The 27277-nt window shown below is 47.4% G+C and overlaps 2 protein-coding genes across 2 annotated transcripts; both read right to left on the bottom strand.

Annotated features, from left to right (window-relative positions):
* Window positions 1-2816: 2816 nt before the first annotated feature.
* LOC129388299 (uncharacterized) lies at window positions 2817-9841 on the bottom strand. The gene is made up of 3 exons (XM_072284755.1): window positions 9628-9841; window positions 5061-6551; window positions 2817-3902 (listed from the first exon to the last, which is right to left on the bottom strand). The coding sequence occupies exons 1-3, from the start codon at window positions 9643-9645 to the stop codon at window positions 3174-3176; spliced, it is 2238 nt and encodes a 745-aa protein (XP_072140856.1). The 5' UTR covers window positions 9646-9841; the 3' UTR covers window positions 2817-3173.
* A 6902-nt stretch (window positions 9842-16743) lies between these two features.
* On the bottom strand, window positions 16744-25304 carry LOC129388298 (uncharacterized). Its single transcript, XM_055078445.2, has 3 exons — window positions 25117-25304; window positions 20203-21693; window positions 16744-17834 (listed from the first exon to the last, which is right to left on the bottom strand). The coding sequence occupies exons 1-3, from the start codon at window positions 25132-25134 to the stop codon at window positions 17082-17084; spliced, it is 2262 nt and encodes a 753-aa protein (XP_054934420.2). The 5' UTR covers window positions 25135-25304; the 3' UTR covers window positions 16744-17081.
* Window positions 25305-27277: the final 1973 nt, after the last annotated feature.

Raw genomic sequence — 27277 nt, 5'->3', positions numbered from 1 at the left:
GTGCTGTCTTGGAAGACATTGCTGCTTATTTTTCTCTCGTGATGTCTCGCAGCATGTGGGACCACCAACATTTATTCAGGTATTTATGGATGTAAAGGTTTGGCCTTGATATCCAGCTGAGGATATTTGTGGACAATACGTAGGATTTTTTTTCGTCGTACTTGTGTACAACTTTCTGTGTAGAATTAGGAGCACCTGCTTCCGAACAAGTAGATTTGCCATGCTTGTCTGACAGAGCGACCGGGTGACTCGCCATGGTTCCTTAGTGGCTGTTGTTGTTGGGCTACAAGCACGAGGCCGCGGGATCCAATTCGGGCCACGGCGGCCGCATTTCGAGGGTGGCGAAATGTGAGAGCACCCGTGTGCTTTAAGTGTACCTGATTTAAGTGCACGTTAAACAACCCCACGCGGTCCAAATTAATCCAGAGCCCCCCACTAGGGCGTGTCTCTTAATCAAATCGTGATTTTGGCACGTAAGTCCCCAGAATGTATTTTTCTTTTTGCAACCAGGCGAGCTTACGATGTAATGTTTAACCTAGTTTAGTAACGTCAGCAGCAACGCTGCTCCAACAAAGATATGGCAGGCTTTGTCCTATTTGTGTAAAGACTGCTCATCTTGTCACCGGACTACTTGCAGCACTTCTAAGGTCACAAGTAGACACTCACGCAGACAGCGCAGCTTACGTCAGACCCACGAATATAAGCAATGGTAGTCAGTTAATAATAATGATGCTGCTTATTGGTATCCTTTTTGAAATGGGGCCGGGACAAAAAGTCCCCTAAGCAGCTTAATTAAATCTCGTTTTATTACATCTATCGCTGTCTAACCTTTTGCCTATATGATCTGGATCTTGACTTTCGTACTTAAAATCTGTATTGCTAAAATTTGCCATTACCTACATATACAATTATTCTAATTCTATGAACATCTTTCCACCCTTTCTTCTACAAATAATCTAATAGTCTAACTTATCTCGACTGAAGATCACATAACCTTTCGATCTTCTTTGAATCCCAACGCTTTTGGTGAGTCGACGCTCCCTACGGGTCAATAAGAACCCCCTTGGACGTTGAAGCTAAAAGTGTTTCTCGACATGAACCTGGTCCTGTAATTTATTCAAGAAGCACAGTACATGCGTGAAAGCACGATGCATAATATTGCACTCCAGTAAAATCAGCAATGTTAAAAATACTAAATTTGTGCCCAGTACAGTTCAATCGAAATAGCCAACCTACGCACCCTTATAAGGCGCACACTGATGAAATCGCTCAAATTCAATGTGACCGCGAGCGCATGCCACGAAGCGGTGCCGAGCCATGACCGCAGCGCCTGCGTTCGCTGCGTTCCGCAGTGATTTGTCCTTGTTCGCATCCTTGATTTCGTGCAAACCAAGAGTGCCCACATCCACCGTGGTTGCTTAGTGGCTATGGTGTTGGGCTGCTGAGTACGAGGTCGCGGTATCGAATCCCGGCCGTGGTGGCCGCATTTCTATGGGGGCGAAATGCGAAAACACCCGTGTGCTTCAATTTAAGTGCACGTTGAAGAACTCCAGGTGGTTCAAATTTCCGGAGTCAGCCACAACGGCATGCCTCAATTATATCGTGCTTTTGGCACGTGAAACCACATTTTTTTTAAGAATGCGTACAACGTAAGCATTTTCTCACCAAAGCGGGAATGTCATTCATTCGCCGAGGTCACAGCTATGTTCACTGGGCAAACAGGTCAGTAAATACAGAGATGTATGAATGCAGAGTGCAGCCAAAGTTGTAGAGGGCGTTGTTACAAGATGAAAGAAAAAAAGATACATACAACGTGCACAAAAAGTGACGATGCACTTATTGCGTTTCAGAAGGACTTCAAAAAGAGCGCTTGTTGAAGAAACCTCAGTGCCCTTCCTCTCTGTGAAGAAGGATGACCGACAAAGCTGTGTATGTGGGCCCCTTAATGTCGAACTGCAACTCCACCGCGGGTTGGCCTGGCATTGCACTACCTTCGGGATAGGCCTCGTATGGGGAGTGCTTCACGCCTGCTTCACCTCCACCGCGGGTCGGGCCGGTGTTGCACTATCTCCGGGATCAGCCCACGTATGGGGGTGCTCAACGCCTTCACCTCCGCTGCGAGTCGGGCCGGTATTGCACTATTTCCGGAATCGGCCCACGTATGGGGAGTTTCTTGCTTACCACGCCAAGGACACAAAAATTTCCTTGGACTACCGGTAGAGGTATACAGCATCGCTGTAAAATGAGGCTTACCTGCTGTCTGTTCGCACTCGCTTGAAGCGCTGTCTTACATTTTGACCGGAGTTACAGCACCACTGCGCGTAACATTAAGAGTAGTAACTCTTGGATGGTATTGATTCTGTACACCTTGAATAATAGTTCCGTTCATGAAAAAGAAAAGAAACGTTTGAAGGTTCGCTCAGTAGAGCGTACCATCATGTCGCCCATGCAAGCGACGTACAGTTCCAGCTTGTGGCCGAAGTGCGCCCGATAACAAGCATCCAGATATCTACTCGGATGCACTTTCTTCTCATTCGCAACAACTATTGGCCGTTTCGCAGACCGCGCGTCACGCGCTTTTGTGTCGTGGCGCGCCAGCGGCCGGCTGATGGCGATAACGGAAGCCCGTAACCTCCAGCAGCCTTGCCGAGCTCCCGCTTGCATTTCGCGGCGTTTCCCGCGAAGTGACATTTCAACATGACGACATCCTGCGTCTACAGTCAACGATTGAACAGCTTCACCGTCCCTCGATAGAAGGGGCCTCAACGACCTTGATGGGAAACTTGCTTCCTGTCCGGAGCAAGTAGCAACAAGAATCAGACAAGCAGAAAGAAGTTTATTGGATGACGCGATCATGTTATCTCGGGAGGCATGCCGGACGTCACTGTAAAGGTGAAACAGCAGCACTAAACTTCACATTGTCTTTTGCTGCCACTTTTACGCCGATAACCTGAGAAGTCCGACTAAACCCCTATATACAATTCTGCGAAGAAAGGGAAGTGATATAGCGCTCTGTACAGAAAAGCCCTAACAAGTTGTCGAAATCGAAACACCAAAAAACATCGTAGTGCTGGAAAACCCCCGAAACTTGTAAGTTCACGATAGTACTCCACCTCTGCATTCAACTGCAAAAAATATTGCAGCAACTATTTCATTCCCAGTCTAAGCTGCTACTATCCGTAAAGGTCGGTTTGAAGACCCATGGCGCTCAAGACGTCGTCACGCATAGAATAAAGCATATTCTGAAAGAGCGCTCGTCCGAGAGGCGTCAAATTATACTCGACCCCATCGCCAAACGCAGAAAGCAAGGCATAGTACTGCGTCCTCGTCGCCATGCGAACCAAGCGTATGCGATTCGTAGCCGTACGTGGCGAGAAATCGGCCGTCCGCTGAAACATATCCAGAGGCGCATCGCAAACCTTAAAGAAGTCGGCGGCAGCGGCAGCCTCCAGGCACATTCCTTCCCTCAGGATGACGTCCGTGACCCAAGCCAGTATCATCGCGTTCTTGTGGAGAGACTGCAATGTGGCCATGTGGCATACTGCCACTTCGTCACGCTGCTGTCCCTGATACATCTTCACGACCGACACAGACGCGTTGACCTTGAGACCCCTCTGCAGCTGCCTCTTGAAAAACACGTAAGAGTCGGCGTCACTCCAGTAAAACTCGAGACGGTTCAAGCTGCGGTTCTGGCGCAGCATGTCAGTGAAGGCACATCCGACGCTCTCGGAAAGGTCCCAACGCTCGATTGTTAGAAGGGCCACGCTCCTGGAATCCGCCAAAGCCTTGAGGATATGAATGGACGCGCTCGCCTCGGTTCCGCAGCGCAGTCGGACAACCTTGAGCGACTCGCCTTTCCGGATGATGTGAGCTAGGAACTGGCCACCCACGCTGCCGAGTACCTGTGTGTAGAAACCATGCATGAGCGATAGTTAATGATCAAATTACTATATTTAGTATGCGACAAGTCTAGGACACAAGAGAGGCTTCTCTGATTAAAATAGGCTTGTTATCTATCTATCTCCAAGCGCTCGAAACTAGTTACTTGCGTCTGTCGAATACAGGGAGACGATATATGACATTGCCTTGACAGTAAACGCTGTACTAATGGGACGGAGCTTCTGCATGTAGGTGTCTACGACAACTATTCTGGCAGAGTTTGACAGCGCATTTCGTTTACTTGAGCAGCTTCGGAATTAGCGTAGCCTCCACGTGTGCTGGTTTAGTATTTGCCCTAACGAGGAAGAGGGAAGTAGAAAAATAATCATTTTACAGTCAGATTTATTGCCCTATCTTGCTGTCAAAAATAAAATGCTTATTGCAGAAATATGTGAAGTTAGGTATAAGCGTTGAAATGTCACAGAAAATGGCCGCCCGTGTGCGGCGCTTTCTACGCTGGTGTTCTTACAAGGCCCGAAGCTGTGGTGCATCCAGGTCCCTACCTTCTCCGGGTTTGATGGCAAGTAGCGAGTAGTTACTCATAGATTCCTAAATTTATTGTTTCGTTCTTAATAGAGAGTGGTGGTTATTTATAAGGTATCCGTATCCCATCAGTATCAAATTGCATGCTAACGTTCTCGCACTACCACTTTCGCTGCCTCATTTTTTATTCGTACAGCAGTGCATTGGAATAGCCTTCCTCGAGACACTACAGCCATCACGTGTTCATCAATGTTTCCAGAAAACGTGACAGCACACTGTTTCGCATAAAGAATTATTTGCCACCTTCATTTGTTAGCCCACCCCTTGTGTAATACCCGCTAAACGGTAGTATTTAAGGTCATAGGGTGAAGTGATGTATGTCTCATTTCCGTGTCAGAGGGGTACCCTTTGGGTACCCCTCTGAGCTAAAGATTTAGTTGAGTATACTTCATGGTAAAGTGTGGTGCCCGTAGTACTGAGGATGCAAAGAAACGTTACTACTCGACGTAAGCGTTCTCGTTCCCTGCTCGCCAAATAGTAACGCAGGTGCCTTTTCCTCAACGCCACGAGCTTTGAGCTCTGCCTTGGAGTCAATGTGTCTACCCTCCTGAGCCCCATTAGGGAGCACAGTAACTTACTTGAGGAGTGTCGATGCACAGGTTCTTCAATGTCCCCACCGTGTTTCTTAGGACATACAGAAGGGGGTCAATCTCCGTAGTTTCGCCATAGGAGAGAGAAACATTGACAAGCGTTATGTTCGTTTTCAACGCTTCGCACAAGGGCGCCACGAGGCAGTCATTATAGACGAGCGTGATCTTGTCGCTGACGCCTGCCATCAATATGTTCCCGAAAAGGTCGCGCTGCTCGTGCCCTTTGCCAAGCAGTGTGCCCACGTTTAGTTCTTTGAATTGACCGAATGCCGCGCACCGTTCGATGGCCACCACGAAGGACAGGACGTCGGCGCATGCGAGCTGGCAGCCGTCCAGATGTAGCTCCTTCAGCGTTTTGCTCACCGCTACTCCGTCGGCGAGCCGACGTGCAGCTAGAGGCGTGACCATCGATCCCGAAAGCACTAAGGTGCGCAGTGAACTCTTGCCGACGATTCGTTGTATGTCGTCTAGCGCGCGAGACACGGTCAGAAACTCGCTGGTATGGAGGCAGGCCTTCAAGTGTTTGCAAGTCTTCCGTTTCTCGAGAAAGTTAGCCAGCGCGCAAAGCACTTTTGCGTCGTTGATCGTCGGCTCCAGGGTAAGTTCTCTCAAGGACGTGTTTTTGAGGAGACCCTGCAGCACGCTTGACAAGCCGCGGTCGACGTGGATGTACAGCCTCGTGATGGTGCATGACTGGCCGATTAGTCTCAGGGTTTTGTTGAACAATGGCTCGTCTTCCATGGCGGTCATCTTAATGCGCAAGTCCGCCAGTTTCTTGTGTTTCACCACCTTGGCGACGAGCTGGGCGAAGGCCTGCACGCTCATCTCTACGTCGATCAAGATGAGGGCGATGAGGAACTTGTTTCGTTCCACAAGACGGGCCAGGATAGTGACGTCATTATCGATCATGTGGACCGCAGACAGTCCCAGCTCTCTCAGTAAGTACAAGTAGTCTAGAGTGTTTGCCCTCGGCTCGGCCTTTGCGAGAGATTGTCCTTTGAGTGGATCGCTGCCGTGTATCTCACACTTTTGCACGTAATTCGTGAGCCTCAGCAGTGACACGAACAGACCTGCATGCCTCGGGGCCAGGACAGGAATCAACAGGACGACTCCAGAGATGCACCGATGCTGTCGCAGAAGCCATAGGTACAGACAGAGGAACTTGACGTCACCAGTCGCCGTCAAGTCCTCTGGGTCAACGTTCAACGTACGAAAGTGAAGCCTGCCTTTCTGCAGCTGGATCATTTCAACGCCGCGATGGTTGAACAAGGTGTTCCAAGCTAGCTGACGATCGACCGCCCAGCACGAAGACTTTGCTTCGAATGTGCAGATGGCACTGACACGGGTGGTGCTGCCTTTGCAGAACTCCTTGTCAGTGGTCTTAAATATGGCGAGGACATCGTCCACACTGCCGAAAACAGCAGCATCCGCATTAGCGAGGATTCTGGCGAAGCCGGTAAGTGTGGTGCCTTGGTCTTTCTGTTTAAGAAATAATGAGGGAAACACACAAGCAACATTAGACGTGCGCGATTTCTGCAACAGCCATAATATCCATTAAGCCTGACCAATCCAGCTAAAAAAATTACATTGCTAAGTGTAGATGCAAGTGGTGGGAAATCTCTTCGACTACAATCATAGTAGCCTGTAAAGGCGCGTACATGAACTGTTGCGGTTTAATAGAAATGAATACCAACTCATCCCAACTGGTCTCTCTCCGATCCGAGACACTGACAAGGGGAATAGAGGTACAAAGATAATAGCTCGCCATGTCTATCACGAACCGCCAGTAGGCAGTCGCGGCCATGCTGCAAAATTCTATGAACCGCCAGTGTCCACTGCAGAGTACAAACTTGAAACCTGGCTTCTGACTAACCTAACCGCTTCTCCGGTGTCGCATGGTTAAAGGAAAAATCACATGTGGGCACTCGCGACCTTCATGTTTTTTATGTATTCTCCGTTTAGGCGCAAGCTACCCACGGCTGCAACGGAGTACGTAAAGAAATGGTCGAACTTGCGCGAATCGCTTTGTTGCTGCGGGGTCTGAAGACGAACTCCGCATCTAGGAACACACAGTCGTTCCACACCACGCTCGCAACCCGTAGCGCGAGTAATCGCCGGAAAGGCGGGTTAGGACAAATAGAGTAACCTGCTGCGTCCATTAAAACAATATTTATTGCTCAGATGATGATCATCATGATGTGCGGTGTTTAATGGCGCATGGGCCAGCTATGGCCAAAGAGAGCCATGAAATATGGTAATGCATTTTCTATGTGTTATCTATTGAATCATCGAATCGAGTTGCAACTTTAGATGTCATGTGGCTGTAAAGAGCCCTAAAACCGGGTCGCTGTAAACTGTGTAAATATGCGACATCGAAATAATAATAATGGCGTGTGATAAATACCAGCATAAACTTTCGCTACGAAGAAGTGATATAAAAAGCTGCGTGCAAGCACTACTGCCTCCATAGGGCTCTTCAAGTAACCTGCTGAAAGGCACGTGCTCTAAATGTTTACGTCACTGCAGCTACAGCTCTGAAGGCGAGGCACGGCTATGCATGACCCCGCGAAATTATTTCTCAGATGTTCGCGTTATCTAGAAAGCTAAAAAAAACTATTTCGAGCTTAAAAAACGTTTCGCCACTAATAAAGAATACTGGGTGAAGTGGAATATGTTGGCAATGCGCCGATTGAAAGTACTTTTTGCGCAAAAGTTCTATTTCCCTTTGCGGGACGTGGACACTGTATATCACTGTAAAGGCCCTTTTCTGGTGCATAAGTGCGAATAATAATTAGAGGATATTAGTTAAAAATAAAACCTAGAAATAAACCACTTTTCGTTATCACTGATCTAAATCGTGTTTCCGTGCGATATCTGGTGCCAAATACCTATGGCGACATACCCTTTGTTATGTTTTCACTCAGTCAAATGCACATCCTCTGGAACGAAATGTTGGATCGAAAGGTCGACCCTATGACTCAATCGGCAACTTATTTAACTCACATGTCCGTCCAATTTTTAGGCACGACTCGAAATTCGTCCCGATTGACAGTCTGCATTGGTGAGGCACTTGTATTTACCACTACTGAAGTGTTCCTTGTAAAGAGCGACCAAGACCTAAGCAGCATGCTTACGAATGAAGAATAACTATCAACAATACCTTGATTTCGGTGAGATGGTTTATCTTGATAGTGTTCCTAAAACAGCGCTATGGACGATGACGAAAAGTACACAAACGACAAGACGGGCGCTGCACTTCCAACTAGCGTTTATTTAAAATGGCCGGCTGTTTTGTACGCGCGGCACATTAGGCACAGATCATAAAAAAGACAGCACATTGAATCTATTCACGCGAGCAGATACCTGGAAAAAAATTACACTTATTTTTTCACGCAGCTACAAAGAACGACCGCAGACACATTTATCACCTGCTTTCCTTATATTATACCATTAAACAATTTCAGGTTGTCTTGGTTCCTTCGCGTTAAAAATTTTCTTATCAAACACGGATATACATGCACACATATTGCAGTGTTCAGCCAATTGGCTTCCGTGTCCTTTTCGAGCGTCATTACTGTGATGTCTTGTCATGTCGTTAAATCACCGGCTGCTTGTGCCCTAAGTTTAAGAAAGGTGCTTGATTGTTGGACACTGTTTTTCATATCACCTCATTTTAGCATTTTTTGGTCATTCGACAATTATTTGTTGAGACCCAGCAGTGTCCAAAGTTTCCAGTGACATAAGGATAAACCACTCGGTCGCGTGATCGAATCCCGGCCGCGGCGGCCGCATTTCGATGGGGGCGAAATGCGAAAACACCCGTGTGCTTAGATTTAGGTGCACGTTAAAGAACCCCAGGTGGTCGAAATTTCCGGAGTCCTCCACTACGGCGTGCCTCATAATCGGAAAGTGGTTTTTGCACGTAAAACCCCATAATCTAAAGATAAACCACTCGCTCACACACTCGGTCGGTTGGTCACGTTAAGCACCGGTAAGCCGGTAACACGTGCAAGTGCACCTCGAAAGTACAAAAGAAATGGACCAACCACATTGGCTTAGAAGCTATGGTGGTGCGCTGCTGCGCACGACATCGCAGGATGAAATCGCGGCCGCTGCGGATTTTCATGGAGGCGAAAAACACCCGTGTTGCGTGAATTGGGGGCCACGTTGAATATCCCCTGGCGATCAAAATTAATCAAGAGACCAATATGGAGTGCCTCATAATCAAACCCTGCTTTTCGCACGTAAAAACCAAGATTCTGAAGCACAAAAAAAAACGGATTTCGCCGGCGAATGTGCCCAGCAACCGCCAGCCCAGAGCATCGCCGCCACCACCGCCGCCACCAAGTATAAATGTTTACAAAGCTCTCGCACGACACCACGGGCCTCTCAAATGTGCTAGCTGCCTTTCGGTGGCAAATGCAACTCGCGCACGTGGCGAAACTCAGACCACCGTTACAGAAAACGAGTGAAAGAGACACAGCCGGCCATTCGTTTCAAAATAGGAGCCTACAGCTCAGACGCTGACAGTCGTCCAACAAAAGCTAGCACTCACCTTTGCGAACCAAGCCATGGCTCCGACTTTCGCTTGGTTTAACTTGAATTGCCACTTTCGACGGACATGTACGCACAGCACATCTGAAGCAGACCGCTATGGCGGCATCATGGAAGCCCCTGCGGTTCGCAGTCACTTCTGAAGCTCCTGTACGAAGTACAGTTGTTCCAGTATTCCGATTGCGCGGCAAAAAAATTGATTTGACGCGCCCATACTACCGGCACTGCGTGCATGTATGCACCGCAGTTTGCGGCACTATGACGTCAAGGCAGGCTTATCGGTGCGTGTTCAGTTGTGTGTGTGCGCACGCGGACGCTTTGAAATGCCGCGCTCACGACCTACGTGCGATTGCGCAGCTATCAATTTGTGCACGCTAAAGGTTTCCGGAGTTTATCGCCCATCACGTTTCACTTGTATCATCCGTGTAGCAAGATTACTTGGCCCCATTGCAACTATTGTGTGCTGCAAAAAAAAATTAAAATTCCAGAAGTGAGAATTATATTTGAGTGCGACGACATGCGAAACGTTTTTTGGCAAGAGAAATATTATCGCGTGTCATGGTGATCTTCTGGAAAGAAACAACGGCTACCGCAGCTACAACGTGTGTGCGAACTGGTACTGTCGTGTAACAGAAATGACACAGTGGCTTTTGAAGCTGATATTCTTTATTACACTGAACTAACTTCGTTTGCTTCGTTTGGGTGGCGCAGCGCTTACGCTAAGCGAGCGGTTTTCGTTCCACTAAGGCAGACGCCACCTCCGCGACGCCACCTTGAAGTCTGTCGACGTGGAAGGAGAGACTAGTGTTTCAACTTTCGTGATACCGTCCCTATAGGAAGCTCATGGCTGGCCCGACTCGAGGGGGTTTAAATTTGAATGTGAATTTCTATTAGACAAAGTACAGCCTTGCAAGAAACATTTTGAGAAGCACCTCGACGCGCTGGATCCAACGACAGCCAGAGAAAGTAGCCAATTGCAGCTGCTTTCAGCAAACTTCAGTCTTGCCCGGTTCAACCAGTAGTGAAATTATCGGACTGCAAGGCAGCGCCCTAGGTCCTCTGGCGAGGATTAACACAGTTCATTTGCCTACAACTGTACTTACGCAATATCACACATCTACGCACTTTATAATATCCACTTGGATTTTCAGTGGTTTCCATCGCCCGTCGGCGTGTCCGGAAATGAAGATGCTGACTGTCTTGCGCGCCAAGCACTAACAGTGAGATTATCACAAAACGTCCAGCGAGTATCATAGAGCCCTTTGTCAACCACTTTAGTACCTTGGGCTTCCGCCATTTGGCACTGCTTAACCAAGAGAGTCCTTGTTAGAACACGTTCGCGCGCAGACAGCAAGATTGCCTACGTGGCGACACAAGATAGGGATGCCATCCTCACGAAGGTGTTCGTGCTGCCACGAACATGGTGACATAATTACCTGCTAGAATATCGAGAATGTGTGGAAGAGCGCAAGACCCTATTTGACGGACTGAAACACAAAGTGCGCTACTGCCGTGGAAGTGATCTTCCGTCTTGGACACTGGATCTTAAGGAGAAAAGTTGTTCGCCTTCTCTTGGCACAGTGGTACTTCCGACAGGGTAAGCTGTTGTTCTCGAGCACAAACGGGCGTGTGAGGATGCAGAGACGAATGCCAAGAGGCGTGGTCGTGCAGTCGAAACTCACTAGCAGTGGGCGGCGCATATACTTTCTGCTAGTAACAGCGCAAAATGGAGACAAGAGACGAGACAAGAAGACACCACAAGCGCTGACTTTCAACAACGTTTATTACGAAAGAAACACGGCTTCTTATCAGCAGGCAAACAGCAGGCTAACAGGAATCTAGGCATCCATATCAGAGATTGCCCCTCAAAAGATAGCGCTGCAGAATTCAGATGCTGTAAAGTGCTGAAGAAACACAATGACCAGCTGGTCCGGGAGATAATTGAGGCAGCCGAGATTACCAGACTTCGTGACCAGTGCGTTAGCACGGCGTCCTTGTTACTGACAAAAAAAGCACTTGAGCTTTTGCATGTGCAACCACTTTCTTGAGTGCAAAAAAGAAAAAGTGCATGTTTCACATCATGTGCGATCACGTGACTGCGACACGTGTGGGCAATGGTTATAAGAAGCCGTGTTTCTTTCGTAATAAACGTTGTTGAAAGTCAGCGCTTGTGGTGTCTTCTTGTCTCGTCTCTTGTCTACATTTTGCGCTGTTACTAGCAGGATGGAAAACCAACAAGCCCAAGCTGCTATTCTAGCGCATATACTTTCTTACATTGCCGTAGGATAACAATTTAAGCATCTTACAATTTTCGTGTTCCGAGGGAGAGTCGTGGATGCAGCCCAGTAGCACAATGCATCCCCATAAGCTCACTTCAGGCTTAATGAGGGGGCGGTATTTTAATTCTGTGTATGGCACTACGCTTGGTATGTTCTCTCGCGGCTGAAATATTATTTACTGGCAAACTATTCCCAGATCCTCACTAGGCGTTCCATACTGCTGAGATCAAAGTTTAAGGTTTCGTAATGTAGCGCGTTCTTAGAATCAACATTCTTCGACGCGTCGTTTTGCTTTGCCTACAAGAAAGGCAGCCTTGCAAAAGGGCGGCTTTAAGAAAGCTGTTGCATTACCCCGTATGCGGTGTCGCGGAAGTATAAATGCTGAATTACCTGAATGCTTGTTTATTGGGTCTATAGAATGCTTGTGTGCGTTGTATCGCAAGAAGCGTGTCACCACTCATGGTTGATTCGCAGGTTATAGCACTGATGAACCTGTAATAACTGATTATGCGCTTTAGGCAGGCAGCAGCAGGCTTCTTGACATGCAGGCACGAGTTGATTTTTAACTCCAGCGAATATTAAAGTCTGGTAACGCCAAGTAAGTAGCAAAGCCCGACTCTGAAGCGTTGTTTGTAATCTATATTAGTGACGTCGTGGATGTCACTCAGAACACACCAGTTAAATTTTAACTATACGCAGATGATTGTATATTGCATTATGAAGTCATGAATGCGTATGGCCAGTTATATGAAACTGTGTTCTTTCTTCCTTCTATGCTTGAAGTGATTCCTGGCAACTAAGAAATAACTAAATTAAGACAGTCTCAATGATTCTCCCGAACAACACCACATCTTTGCATTCTTGCTATAGTTTAAGCAGTACTTACAACTCACATGCATAAGGCCTTAAATACCTCGGGGTAGCTTTTTCTCATAACAGTAAATAGCAGAATCACACAGACCGCATCCACTTGAAGACGCTTTGTAAACTAGCATATGTAAAGCAAACGCTAAAGGACGCTACTAAGTGTTGCAAACTAACTGCATACAAAGATCAGGCCGATTTCGGAATATGCGTCAGTGTCTCTCAATTCTTCTTGTGATGCTAACAAATTTAAATCTGTGCAGAGGAACGCGACAATATTTATATACAACAGATATGACCATCATTGTTCACCTTCGTCACACGCCCATGACTTCTTCATTAATTCACTTGCACACAGACTCACTTGCGAACATCTTGTCACCTTGCATAATATCATGCACGGGTGAACGGTTATTGTGGCACTCGAGTTATTCGAGAAGTACCCTCTAGGTGCAATTTGAAGCACTCACCACATTATCTAAGTTCCATTCCAACCACGCTTGAACAGTTTATTTTTTTCCCATCAACAGTCGAACTCAGGAATGTTCTTCACGGCTCACTTTGGCATTTACATACCCCGCCATTTGAGAAGCAAACCCCTTCTTCGTGTATATAATCAGTTCTATACCTTCTTGGGTAATCTAATAATTTATTAGAATGTATGGACCCTTCAATATGAGCTTTTTCTACAAGCAATTTTGTTTTGTTACGACCAACGTTTATATATATTACACGCTTCGGTTTATTGCACAACCATTCAGTTTCATCTTTTGTTTTATACTAATCTATGCCGTGTCACGTTTGACTTATTAGCTATTTAACCAATTTCTGTACCTCCTCCTTCAGGGTCTCACAAACAGACGGCGGTATACGTAAATAAAATGAATAAATAAAGTTCTCACTAATTTTGATAATACTAGGAGAGCAACACTCATTATTGCGCAGGAGTTAGGCTATCTTTCAATTGCCATTTTTCTTGGTGTTCTCACCTTAACACAAACGTATGATTCAAACTTCAACCCCAGCGACACTAACCGTGGTCATTCAACGAGTTTCCACGGAAAAATGATCCTGCGAAATAGTTACAAGATAGGCGTTAAGCACGTTAGAAACCGTTAAGAAAAGCTCGAAGGAATTTAATTGAAGCCCATAATTCCATTGACATGTTGGTACAATCAACATGCCAACGCTGCCTGATAGTGCTCTAGTAATCCTAGCATTAAAGTTTACGCTCGTCAGTAGCGTGGTCAGGATTCTGTTTCAGTTGAGTTGAAATGTAGTGGCATCACGGTGTCACGTTTCTACGCTGCAGAATGCCAACAAGTCCAGGAAGCCCCAGTTTATAAACAAGTCCACATTGTTAGCCTCATCAAAAATGTGCATCTGGGAACAGAAAGGTGACATTATACGTCATTTCTCACTACTGGCAGTGAAGTAGCTTGAGTTTCAGCCACTGTCTTTGTTCATCCCTCTTTCTGTTGAATCCTTTAACAAAAAAAACAGAATCTTAACGCAACATAAAACTTGAGCACTGCTGCTAAAGTTGTCTTTCCATGTTCAGTGCACCCCAAGTCTGGAAATGTGAGTGCACGCAACTTCACAGCGAAGTCTCTCAGACTACGCTCGTGCAGCTTCTTTTTGCTTAAAAAATCTAGTGAGTGTGTCCGCCATAGTTTTTAAGCTCTTTCCCAGTGCCGCACTTCAATAAATAAGGCCATCATTCTCAAAATGACCTGTGAAGTACGAGTCGTCATCCCTGTTGGCCTCATATTGAGGACACATAGTTGAGATCCACAGCTCGGACATGAGCTTTTTGCCTACAACTTTGCGGGCCGCATAGCCTGCAACATATTGCGTCAAAGCACTGTTGGTTTTTTTTTTTTTCTCATAGTATCCTGCATGGTCGTCCATGGAACGTGTAGACAGCAGCAAATCCTCAACGTCATCAACATTTCCGCTGTCAAACAAGTTATCTAGTACGTCTAGAGAATACGTGCCTGATACGGGCGTGTCAGCAGTGTTCAGCAGTGCTCAGCACAGATTTACTAACAGCTAGCGAGCAATTTCCCCCTCTAGGTGGCTTTGCCAAGTCATAAAAAGGTAGTACGTTTACACTCGCCAGGAACTGTGATATTGTTGGATGATTTGATTTGATTTGATTTATTGATTTCCATTTACACACACACACACATGATCATTGCACCCTGGCGATTGCCTAATTATTCCAATGAGGTTTTCCAATTTCTCTAGGCTCAAGCGTAAAGTTAACTAGCACTTGAATCCCACAGTGTAGCATAGGTAGTTTAACAAACCTAGAGAGTCTTTGATAGTGAGCCTTAGCTCAGCAGCTGTGTTTTCTGATAGGAACCCCCTCCAGCTGGTTTTCCTTCGTTTCCCAACTGGTCCGGGTAAGCTAGGAATTCTTCCAGGAAGAATGCATTAGCACTGCCACGCCTCAGTGCCTTGCTGCTGATTCTGGATGTCATGACACGAATAAGCCGATTACAGAGATTAACGAACTCTACAGTCGTTAATCAGCTTTTGTCGCCTTCCTCAGGTGCAGCCACGTTCTCAGTCATTTCCTCGTTCAGCGTCTCCGAGGTCACCCTGCGCCGCTTTGCAACCGGTTCCGGCTCGCAAAGGTCTCTGATCTTTCGATTCGATACAATCTTGGATATGAGGTGCATCGAGTCGCCCTCAAATATTGTCGGTACAGCATCTAGTTTGAGCCGCGCTTTCTCCCGGGTGATCTCGTTCACAACGCCGTTCACAGTTATCTTCAACGCTCCATGTAGCCATATTCAAAGTTCTTTTCGCATACTGCCGCTGTCGGTGTCAGTTCTCTGTCCGCTCTTTTTATCCTCTTCTCCCACTATGACAGCCGTGAAGTGTCAGTCGGTGATTTAAACACATTTTCCATACTGGAGCGGTACCCACTATTGCACAGCGGCACAATACACGCGCTTTCCTTGCAAGGCTTCTTGACGCTTGAAATACCGTAGAGCTGGCGTTGACTCCGGCAACGATGTGAAAGGGAACGAATTACAACACCTAGTAAAAGAAAAGGCGCGCACACACAGAAACAAACAGCCACGATAAAGCCCGACTAAACTAACCCAACCACGACTACCGACAAAATGAATGCAACAACTGCGTCAGAGCGACGCCGGCGACACGCTTTGTACAAGCAGCGCCCCCGATCGGCCACTATAGGCATCCATTGCAGACGGCGCCACACCCTCCCATTGGAGACAGCGGGAGCTCGGCGCACTAGCTAGTATATTCTAGGCGCTATAGCAGCGCGCTGGCCCCGGCTACGGAGCTGGTTACACCGAGGCACAACGGCGACGGTGACTCGAAACGCAGGAACAGGAGTCAAAGAGCTGCAATCTAAAATGGGCCTTCTTGCCGACTGTTGGCACTCTCAAGAAGCGTTGTCTTATATTTTGGCCAGTTTAGCACCACCTTGCATAAAAATACGAGTATTAACTCTTGAATGGTGTTTGTCTTGCACACGTGCAGTAATTAACAGTTGCGTACATGAAGAAAACCACCGTTCGAACGCTTCGCTCAGCACAGCGTGCATCATGTCGCCCATGCAAGCGACGTCCACTACTAGCTTCCGGCCGAAGTACACCCGATAGCAAACGTTCAAATATCTGCTCGGATGTTCTTTCTTCTCATTGTCATGAACTACTGGCGTTTCGCAGACAGCGCACCACAAGCTTTCGTGTCGTGGTGAGCCGGCAGCCTGCTGGTTGCGGTAACGGAAACCTGTAACCGCCAACGCCCTTGCAGAGCTTCCACTTGAATTTCGTGGTTCACGACGTTTAGCGCCACATGACATTTCAGCATGGTGTGATCGTTCGTTTACCATCAATGCTAAGGCAGCACCAACATCGCTCGATAGAAGCGGCCCAAAACGTTCTCGATGGGGAACTTGCTTTTTGTCCACCATAAGTAGCAAAGAGGAATCAGACAAGTAAAAAGACGTTTATTGGATGACGCGGTCATGTTATCTCGGGAGGCATGTTCGACGTCACTGTAAAGGCGAAATAGCAGCACTAAACTTCACATTCTCTTTTGCTACCACTTCTACGCCGAAAACTTGACAAGTCCGAGTATACACGTACATATAATTCTACGAAATATCCGAGGTGATACGGAGTTGTATACAAAAATGCACTAAGTAGTTGTCGAAATCGAAATGGCAAGCAACATCGTAGTGCTGGAAAACCTGGGAAATTTTTTTAAAGTTTACTATAGAATTCAGCCACTGCTTTCAACAACAACAAAAAATGTTGCAACCCTCTCAAACCCATTGTAAGCTTGTACTATCCATAAAGTGCGGCTCTGAGATACCCGTGGCGCTCGACACGACGTCACGCATAGAATAAAGCATATTCTGAAAGAGCTCCCGTCCGAGAGGCGTTAAATTAAACTCGACCCGATCGCCAAACGCCGAAAGCAAGGCATAGTACTGCGTCCTCGTCGCCATGCGAGCCAAGCGTATGCGATTCGTAGCCGTACGTGGCGAGAAATCGGCTGTCCGCTGTAACAGATCTAGAGGCGCATCGCAAACGTCGAAAAAGTCAGCGACAGCGGCAGCCTCAAGACACATTCCGTCCCTCAGGATGACGTCTGTGACCCAAGCCAGTATCATCGTGTTCCTGCGGAAGCACTCCAACATGCCGAAGTCCCATACTGCCACCTCGTCACGCTGCTGGCCCTGGTACATCTTCACAACCAACACGGACGCGTTGACCTTGAGACCCCTCACCAAGTGGTCCTTGAGAAGCTCGTAAGCGTCGGCGTCGTCCCAGTAGACCTCGAGGCGGTTCAGGCTGCGGTTCTGGCACAGCATGTCGGCGAAGGCAGACCCTACGCTCTCGGAAAGGTACCAGCGCTCGATTGTTAGAAGAGCCACACTCCTGGACCTCGTTAGAGCCTTGAGGATAAGGTCCGACGCTCTCGGCTCGGTGCGGCAACGCAGTCGGACAACCCGGAGCGAGTCGCCTTTCCGGATGAGGTGCGCTAGGTACAGGCCACCCAGGCTACTGAGTACCTGTGTGCGCAAACAATGAATAAGCGATGTTTAATGAAAAAATCACTATATTTACTAAGCGACAGGTCGATGACACAAAAAAGGCTTCTCTCACTAAAGTGGGCTTGTCATCTAACTACATCTAAGCGCTCGAAACTAGTTGCTTGCGCCTCTCGAATACAGGAAGACAATATCTCACATTCCCTCGACAGTAAACGCTATGCTCGCGAACTTTCGGCTGCAATAAAGAGAAAGCTAATGGGACAGAGCTTTTGCATGTGTGCCTGCGCCAAGTATTCCGGCAAAGTCTGACAGCGTTTTTCGTTTACTGAAACAGCTGCGGAATTAGCGTAGCTTCTATGCGTACCGGTTTAGCATTTGCCCAAACGAGGAAGAGAGAAACATAAAAATGATAAATTGAAATTATAGGTGTATTGCCTTATTTTACTGTCGAATGTAAGATACTTATTGCAGAAATAGGTGAGATTAAGTAAACGCGCTAAGACGTGCGACAACCGTGAGAGAAAAGGGCCACCAGCGTGCTGCGCACCCTTATCTAGTGTTGTCACAAGGCCGAAGGTCTGGAGCATCCTGGTCCCTACTTCATCCGGGTTTGCTGACGACTAGCCGCCGGTTACTGATTGGTTCTGAACTTGATTGTTGCGTTGTTATTCCTCTGATAGAAAGTTGTCGTTACTTATGAAGTGATGTAAGACTCATCTCAGCGTCACAGGGCTACCTCCTCGTCTGCGTCCATTCCCCCCCGAAAATCTTCGCAGTCAAATTAACCGTCTCCAAAGTGCCGCGAGTGGCCAGTCAAGCGGCAATGTTACGTGTATTCGCGGGCTTCTTTCACGCTCGGAAAGAACGCGTTAAGTAGCTCGGATTGAGCAACAAAAAGGCGCATCGGGAGTTTTTCATGTTGCTCTAAAATTTTCTCATTCACACTATTCATCTAATTATAATATTGGAGAAGTTGATTATTTGATTAGGAGCAATTATACAAGTAGGTAGTATGAAAAATATAATCTGAGTATCTCCAAGCGACAGCAAACAACACTACATTGGTTCTGTCCAGCTACGTGGCATTCGCATATTTTTGAACTCTGGCTAATCATAGCGTGAACGCCTTGTATATTTGGTAGCTACACATCTGTAGCGAAAAAGCGCCTCCGAATGTGTTTACAGAGCCAGTCGTATATCCCCAGCCGCCTGCAGTTCGAGCTTGAAGGCCTCATCTGAGTTTTTACCCGTTTCCGTCTATGCATCTAAATTCATGTTTTCTCTCCTTCAGACAAAACAAACGCGGGTTAGAATGTGTAACTATTTTCAAGGCCGCTCACACTTATACTCGCTCTGCCTCCGTAGCTCTGTTTTCATTGCCTCAGAAAGTTCTCCGCGAGTATGGATAGCTTGAGCCAGGGTCCGCTGGCAAAAGTGATGCTACCGCTAAGTAAACTCCCTCAACAAACGAGCGGAAGATGGCTGAACGGCACTTGTAGCGGCCAGTGCGGCCATCGAGGCATTGTCCGTTCGTTTAACGGACAACGCCTGCTTACCCAAGAGCGCAGAATTTCAGCACTGCCTTTGAATACAGGAAAGGTTGTTTTCTTTTTATGGGTGTCACTCGCGATATCAACGAATGTTCAACCTGCATGAATCCAAACTTTTGTAGCATTTTGCCTTGCAGATAAATGCTAATCGTGTGTTTTAGGGACTTTAGAAATGCTGAGGTAGGTCTGCCCTTTGTGACATGCTGTGGAATACATCGACGTGTTAGGCGGTCGAAACAGCTTGCTTTCCTGAACTCAGGATTAACCCAAGCGAAACGATTTTCTGTGCAGCCATACAACCATGCGATGGTGCGGATTAAATGCTCGTGCTCACTGAATTTCGCACCACTCGTATTCAACGAGCTCAAACACAGGTGTTTGGTTAGTTCTTACTTTTACACAGGTGCCCTTCGTACGAATCCCCAGCCTAATTAAAGAGAACATTAATCTGCAATTCACGCAATATTTGTTCACATGATAAACAGCGATTGTTTACATTTAGCCCTGTCATTTTCTCAGCGAATATACACACTGCATTTAGAACCTTATCGTGCCTCCTAATGCGAGTCATAACATGTTTCGAGCACATTTCGTCCATACACAAAGCAATATTTTAACTCAGTCAATGATTTACTTGGAAATACTTCATGGCAAAGTGCGATACCCGTAGTACTGAAAGTGCGCAGAAACGTCACTAGTCGACGTAAGCGTTTCTCGTTATCCGCGGGCCAATTAGTAACGCAGATGCCTTTTCCTCAGTGCAACCACCTTTGCGCTCTTCCATGGAGTCAATGTGTCTACCCTCATGAGCCTCATTAAGCAACAAAGTGACTTACTCGAATAGTGTCGATGCACAGGCTCCTCAGTGTCTTCACCGTCTTTCTCAGCACATACAGAAGAGGCTCAGTCTCCGTATTTACGCCATGGGAGAGAGAAAATTTTACAAGCTTTATGCTCATTTCCAGCGCATCCCGCAATGGCGCCACAAGGCAGTCGTTATAGACGAGCGTGATCTTGTCGCTGACGCCCGACTTTACTATGTTCCCCATTAGCTCGCGCTGCTCGTCCTCTTTGCCGAGCACCGTGCCCACGTTGAGTTCTTCGAATTGTCCGAATGCCGCGCACCGTTTGATGGCCACCACGAAGGGCAGGACGTCGACGCACGCGAGCTGGCAGTCGTCCACATGCAGCTCCTTCAGCGTTTTGCTCACCGCCAATCCGTCGGCGAGCCGACGGGCCGCCAGAGGCGACAGCGTTGATCCCGAAAGCACCAAGGCGCGCAGCGAACTCTTGCCGACAATCCGTTGCAGGTCGTCAAGCGCGCCAGATGCAGTCGGAAACTGGCTGGTATTGAGGCAGGCTTTCAAGTGATTGCAAGACTCCCGTTTCTCCAGAAAGTCGGCCAGCGCGCACATCACTTTCGCGTCGTTGACCGTCGGCTCCAGGGTTAGCTCTCTCAAGGACGAGTTTTCGAGAAGACCCTGCAGCAGGCTTGACAAGCCGCGGTCGACGTGGATGTACAGCCTCGAAATGGTGCGCGACTGGCCGATTAGACCCAGCGCTTTGTGGAACAATGGCTCGGGTTCCATTGCGGTCGTCTTAATGCGCAAGTCCTCCAGTTTCTTGTGCTGCACCACCTTGGCGACGAGGTGGGCGAAGGCCTGCACGCTCATCTCTACGTCGATCAAGATGAGGGCGATGAGGAACTTGTTTCGTTCCACAAGACGGGCCAGGATAGTGACGTCATTATTGATCATATGGACCGCAGACAGTCCCAGCTCCCTCAGTAGACACAAGTAGTCTAGAGTGCTTGCCCTCAGTGCATCCTTTGCGAGAAATTGTCCTTTTAATGCATCGCTACCGTCTATCTCACACTTTTGCACGTATTTCGTGAGCCTCAGCAGTGACACGAACAGACCCGCATGCCTCGGTGCCAGAACGGGAATGGACAGGACGACTCCTGAGATGCATCGATGCTGTCGCAGAAGCCATAGGTACAAACAGAGGAACTTGACCTCACCAATCGTGATCAAGTCCTCTGGATTGACGTTCAAAGTACGAAAGTGAAGCCTTCCTTTCTGCAGCTGGATCATCTCAACGCCGCGAGGGTTGAACAACCTGTTCCAAACTACTTGACGATCGACCGCCCAACACGAAGACTTTTCTTCGAATGTGCAGACGGCACTGAGACATGTGGTGCTGCCGTTGCAGAACTCCTCGTCGGTCGTATTGAAGATGGCGAGGACATCGTCCGCGCTGCCGAAAACACCAGCATCCGTATTAGCGAGGATTCTGGCGAAACCGGTAAGTGTGGCGCCTTGGTCTTTCTGTTTAAGAAAGAATGCGGGAAACACGCAAGGAACATTAGACATGCGCGATTAATGCGACAGCCACAATACACATTGTACCGGAGCAATCCAGCTAAAAAAGTTGCATTGCCAAGTGTGGATGGAAGTGATGGAGAATCTGTTCTACTACAGTCATCGTAAGTGTCTCTAAAGGCTCGTACCAGAACAGTTGAGGTTTACTAAACATGTATAACCAGCTAATTTCAACTGGCTTCTCTCCGAAGCACTGACCAATGGAATAGAGGTTTAAAGATAATGGCTACCCAAGTATTTCACGAACCGCCAGTGGTCCGTCGCGATCACGCGGCAAAATTCTATGAGCCGCCAGTGTCCCCTTTAGAGTACAAACTTGAAACCTTGCTTCTGATTACTAACCTAACTGCTTCTCCGCCGTTGCACGGTTAAAGCAAAAATCACATGTAAGCACTCATGACCTCCAGGTTTGTCAAGTATTCTTCGTTTAGCCACAAACTGCCCACAGCTGCAAGGGAGTACGTAGAGATACAGTCGGCCTTGAGAGAATAGCTTCGGTGCTGTGGGGAAAGAAGACGAACTGCAGATCTAGCCACGCACAGTCGTTCCGCGCCATGTCCCAAACCCGTAGTGGAAGAGGGAGAGAGAGAATGGACAGGAAAGGCAGGGAGGTCAATCAGACGAGCACCTCGTTTGCTACCCTACAATGGGGTTGGGAGAAAGGGGAATAAAAATATGAAAGAAGGGTGAGGCACTGAGTGCGTGTGGGAGGATGCACAGGGACACTATAAACGGTCTCTTACGCCGGTGCACTTCAGGTAGTGTACTAGTGCACGAATCGCTTTTCGTGCCAGGGACAGGTGTGGCCATGGTCCCAGTATCTTTAACTCGGAGAACCGGCTTGAGTCCAGTGGGTTTGTCCGCAGAGAGAGGCGTTATACGACGTAGCGAGGGCCGGTGCACAATAGGTGCTCGATAGTTTTGCCGCATCCACAGGAGTCGCATACTGAGCTATCAGCCATTCCCATACGATAGGAGTAGGCGTTCGTGAACGCCACTCTCAGCCACTAGCGGAACAGTAAGGCTGTTTTGCCGTGGGAAAGGCTAGACGACAATCGTAGTAGTAGCTTGGGGTTTATGCAATCGGCACTTGAAAGCATTTGATCTCAAGAAATCTTGCAAGTAATCACTGCTAAGGCGGGTTCGGACGAATAAAGTAACCAGCGGCGTCAATTCAAACAATGCTTTTTTTGCTCGGATAGTGATTATCATGATCTATGGTTTTTAATGTCGCAAAGGCCAGCTATGGCCAAAGAGAGCCATGTATTTTCTATGTGTTATGTATGGAAGCATCAAAGTGAGTTGCAAATTTAAATGTAATGTGACTGTAAAGAGGCTTCAAACTGGGTCGCTTTAAACTGTGTAAAATATGTGATATTGAAATAATAAGAATGGCTCACGCTAAAAACAAGATAAACTTTCGCTACGAAGAAGTGATATAATAAGGTGCGTACAAGCACTACTGCCTCCGTAGGGCTCTTGAAGTAATAGGCTGAGAGGCACGTGCTCTAAAAGATAATGTCACTGCAGCTACAGCTTCGAGGCGAGGCTCTGCTATACATGACGCGGCTAAAGTTATTTCTAAGATGTTAACTTCACCTAAAAAGATACATACCTGTTTCCAGGTTAAAAAAAAGTTTCGTGAATAATAAAGAACGCTGGGTGAAGTGGAATATGCTTGCGATGCGCCGATTGAAAGTACCTTTTGTGCACAGTTTCTCTTTCCCATCGCAGGACGAGTACACTCTATATCGCTGTAAAGGCCCTTTCCTGATGCATAAGTATGAATATTCATTTGAAAACCTTATTTAAAAATTGAACCTACAAATAAATTTCACTTTTGAAGGCATAAATCCTGATTCCGTGCGATATACCGTGTCATACAGCTGTGACGACGTACCCTTTGATATGTTTTCGCTCAGTGGAATGCATATTCAGTATAAAATACGCATGTTGGATCGAAATGTACAACGTATGATTCGATCGTAAACTCATTTCACTCGCATGCTCGTCCGACTAAACATGTATACGAATGACTGGACACTCGTCCCGATTGATAGTCTGTACTGATGAGGCACTTATCTTTACCACACCTTAAGTGTTCCTTGTGAAGATCGACCAAGACCTAAGCAGCACGTTCAAGAATGAGGAATAACAATCAACAACACCCTGATTTCGGTGAGATGGTTTATCTTGACAGTGTTCTTAAAACAGCGCCATGGGCGAGGACGAAAAGTACACAAACGGCAAGACGGGCGCTGAACTTCCAACTAACGTTTATTTCAAATGGCCGGCTGTTTTATACGTGCAGTTCATCAGGCACAGATCATACAAAAGACTGCACATTCAATTGATTCACGTGAGCAGATACCTGGAAAGAAATTACACTTACTTTTTCACGCAGCTACAAAGCCGGACAGCAGACGCAGTTATCTCCTGCTTTCCTTATATTATACAGTTAAGCTAGTTGACGTTGTCTTGGTTCCTTTACTTTAATAAATTGTGTTAGCAAGAACGTGTATACATGCGCATATTTTGCATTGTTCAGCCAAGTGATTTGCGTGTTCTTTTAGAACGTCATTATTGTGCTGTTCTGTCATATCGTTAAAGCACCGGCTCGTTGTGCCAAATGTTCAAGAAATGTGCTTCATTGTGGGACAGTATGCTTTTGATATCGCCTCATTTTAGCATCCTTTCCTCATTGGACAATGATTTGTTGAGACCCAGCAGTGTCCAAAGTTTCCAGTGATATCAGAACATACTCGCTCAAACACTTGGTCGGTTGTACACGTTAAGCACTGGTAAGCCGGTAACACGCGAAAGTGCCTTTCGACAGTAAAAAAGAAACGAACCCACCGCCTAGGCTTAGAAGCTGTGGTGCTGCGCTGCTGAGCACGACGTCGCGGGACCAAATCGGGGCCGCTGCGGCCGCATTTCGATGGCGGCGAAAAACGCCCGTGTGCCGTGAATTGTGGGGCACGTTGAATATCCCCCGGCGATCGAAATTATTCCAGAATCCAAATATGGAAGGCCTCATAATCAAATCCTGGTTTTCGAGTGTAAAAACTAAGAATCTGAATCAGAAGAAAGGGAGTTCGCCGGCGAATGCGCCCAGCAACCGCCAGCCCAGCGTGGCGCCGCCACCACCGCCACCAAGTATTAATGTTTACAAAGCTCTCTCGCGCGACAACACGGGCCTCTCAAATGTACTAGCTGCGTTTGTGTGGCAAATGGAACTTGCGCAGGCGGAGAAACTCAGCCCACCACCACCACAGAGAACAAGTAAAAGAGCAATAGCAGGCTATTTGTTTCAATATACGAGCCTACCATTAGGACGCTCCCAGTCATCCGACAAAAGCTGGCACTCACCTCTGCGGCACAAGCCATGGCTCCGACGTTCGCTCGGTTTAACTTGAATCACCACTTTCCACGCACGTGCACGCACAACTCATCTGAAGCAGACCGCTATGGCGACAGCACGGAAGCCCCTGCGGTTCGCAGTCGCTTCTGAAGCTTCTGTACGAAGTACAGTGGTTACAGTATACTCTGATCGCGCGGAAAAGATTCGTGATGACGCGCCGGCACTAGCGTCGCTGCTTGCATGTATGCCCCGCAGTTTGCGGCTCTGTGATGTTAAGGCAGGCTTATCGGTGCATTCTCATGTGGCTGTGTGCGCACGCGGATGATCTAAAACGCTGCGCTCACGACCTACGTGCGATTGCGCAGCTATCAATTTGTGCACGCAAATCGTTTCGCGAGTTTATTGCCCGTCACGTTTCACTGGCATTATCCGCATAGCACGATTAGTGGGCCTCTTCACAATTGTTGCGTGCAACAACAAAAAACAATCTAAAATTCCAGAAGTCGGAATCACATCTGAGCGCGACGACATGCGAAGCAATGTTGTTTGGCAAGAAGAAAGATTATCGCGAATCATTGTAATTTCCCGGAAAGAAATAACGGCTACCGCAGCTACAACGTGTGTGCGAACTGGTGGCGTATGTGCTAAGGAGATGACACAGTAGTTTTAAATGATTTATTACACAGAAGTAACTCCGTTTCCTTCGTTCTAGGCGGCGTAGCGCTTACGCTGAGCGAACGGTTTTTGTTCCACTAAGGCAGACACCACCTCCGCGACGCCACCTTGAAGTCTGTCGACGTGGAAGGAGAGGCGAGTGTTTTATCTTTCGTGATGCCGTCCTTATAGGAAGCTCATGGGTGGCCACACTTCAGAGGGCTTAAATTTGAATTTGAATTTCTATCAGACAAAGTACAGCCATACAAGAATCATATTGAAAAGCACCTCGACGCGCTGGATTCTACGACAGCCAGAGAAAGTAGCCAATTGCAGCTTCTTTCAGGAAACTTCAGTCTTGGCCGCTTCAACCAGTAGTGAAACTAAAGGACTGCGAGGCAGCACTCCAGGTGCTCTGGTGAAGATTACCGCAATTCATTCGCTTACAACTCCATCTCTGCAACATCACACCTCTACGCTGTTTAGCGTATCCTCTTGGATTTTCCGTGGCTTCCATCGCCCATCGGCGTGTCCGGAAGTGAAGATGCTGACTGTCTTGCGCGCCAAGCACTAACCTATAGGCCAAAGGTGAGAGTATCACAAAGCGTCCAGTGAGTATCATACACGCCCAATGTGGACCACTTTAGCACGTTGCGCTTCCACCATTCAACACTGCGTTACCAAGAGACTTAACCGATCGGAAGCGTCCTTGTTACACCATGTTCGCGCCCAGTCAGCAACATTGTCGGCGTGGCGACACAAGATAGGGCTGCCGTCCACACATACGTGTTCATTCTGCCGCGCACATGGTGACATGAAACATTACCTCCTAGAATGTCCAGAATTTGCGAAAGAGCGCAGGACACCACTTGGCGGACTGAAAGATAAAGTGCGCACCGTGGAGTAATTGACCTTCCCTCAAGGACAATCGATTTTTAGGAGAAAAGTGTTTCGCCTACTTCTGGCACTGCGGAACTTCTGACAGGATAAGCCGGTCTTCTCGAGCGCAGACGGACCCGTGAGGATGCCGAGACAAATGTCAAGAGGCGTGGTCCTGCAGTCGAAACTCACTAGCAGTGGGCGGCGCGTATACTTCCTTACACTGCCGTGTAATAACCATCTAAGCATCCCAGCGTTTTCGTATAGTGAGAGGGAGTCGTGGGCGCGGCCCAGTAGCCTAATGCTTCCGCATAAACGTCACTTCATGTTACATGAGAAGCCGGTATTTAAATTTTCTCTATGCCATTACGCTTAACATGTTCTCTAGCGACTGAAATTTTGTTTAGTAGGAACATATTACTACATCCTCACTTGGCATCCAAAGTTCAAGGTACCGTAATGTCGCGCGTTCTTAGAATCAATATTATTTAACATGCCCTTGTGCTTTGCCAACAAGAAAGACTGCCTCGCAATTAGGAAACCTAAATAAACGTGTTGCCTTTCCCGTACTTTCAGTGTCGCTGAAATATGATTGCTCAATTACCAGAATGGTTGTGCGCGTTTTATCGCAGCAAG

This window comes from Dermacentor andersoni, chromosome 10 (assembly GCF_023375885.2).
Source record: "Dermacentor andersoni chromosome 10, qqDerAnde1_hic_scaffold, whole genome shotgun sequence".
NCBI classification, from domain to species: domain Eukaryota; kingdom Metazoa; phylum Arthropoda; class Arachnida; order Ixodida; family Ixodidae; genus Dermacentor; species Dermacentor andersoni.
Note: the sequence above shows the minus strand (reverse complement) of the source record. Positions and strands in the feature narration are given on the sequence as shown.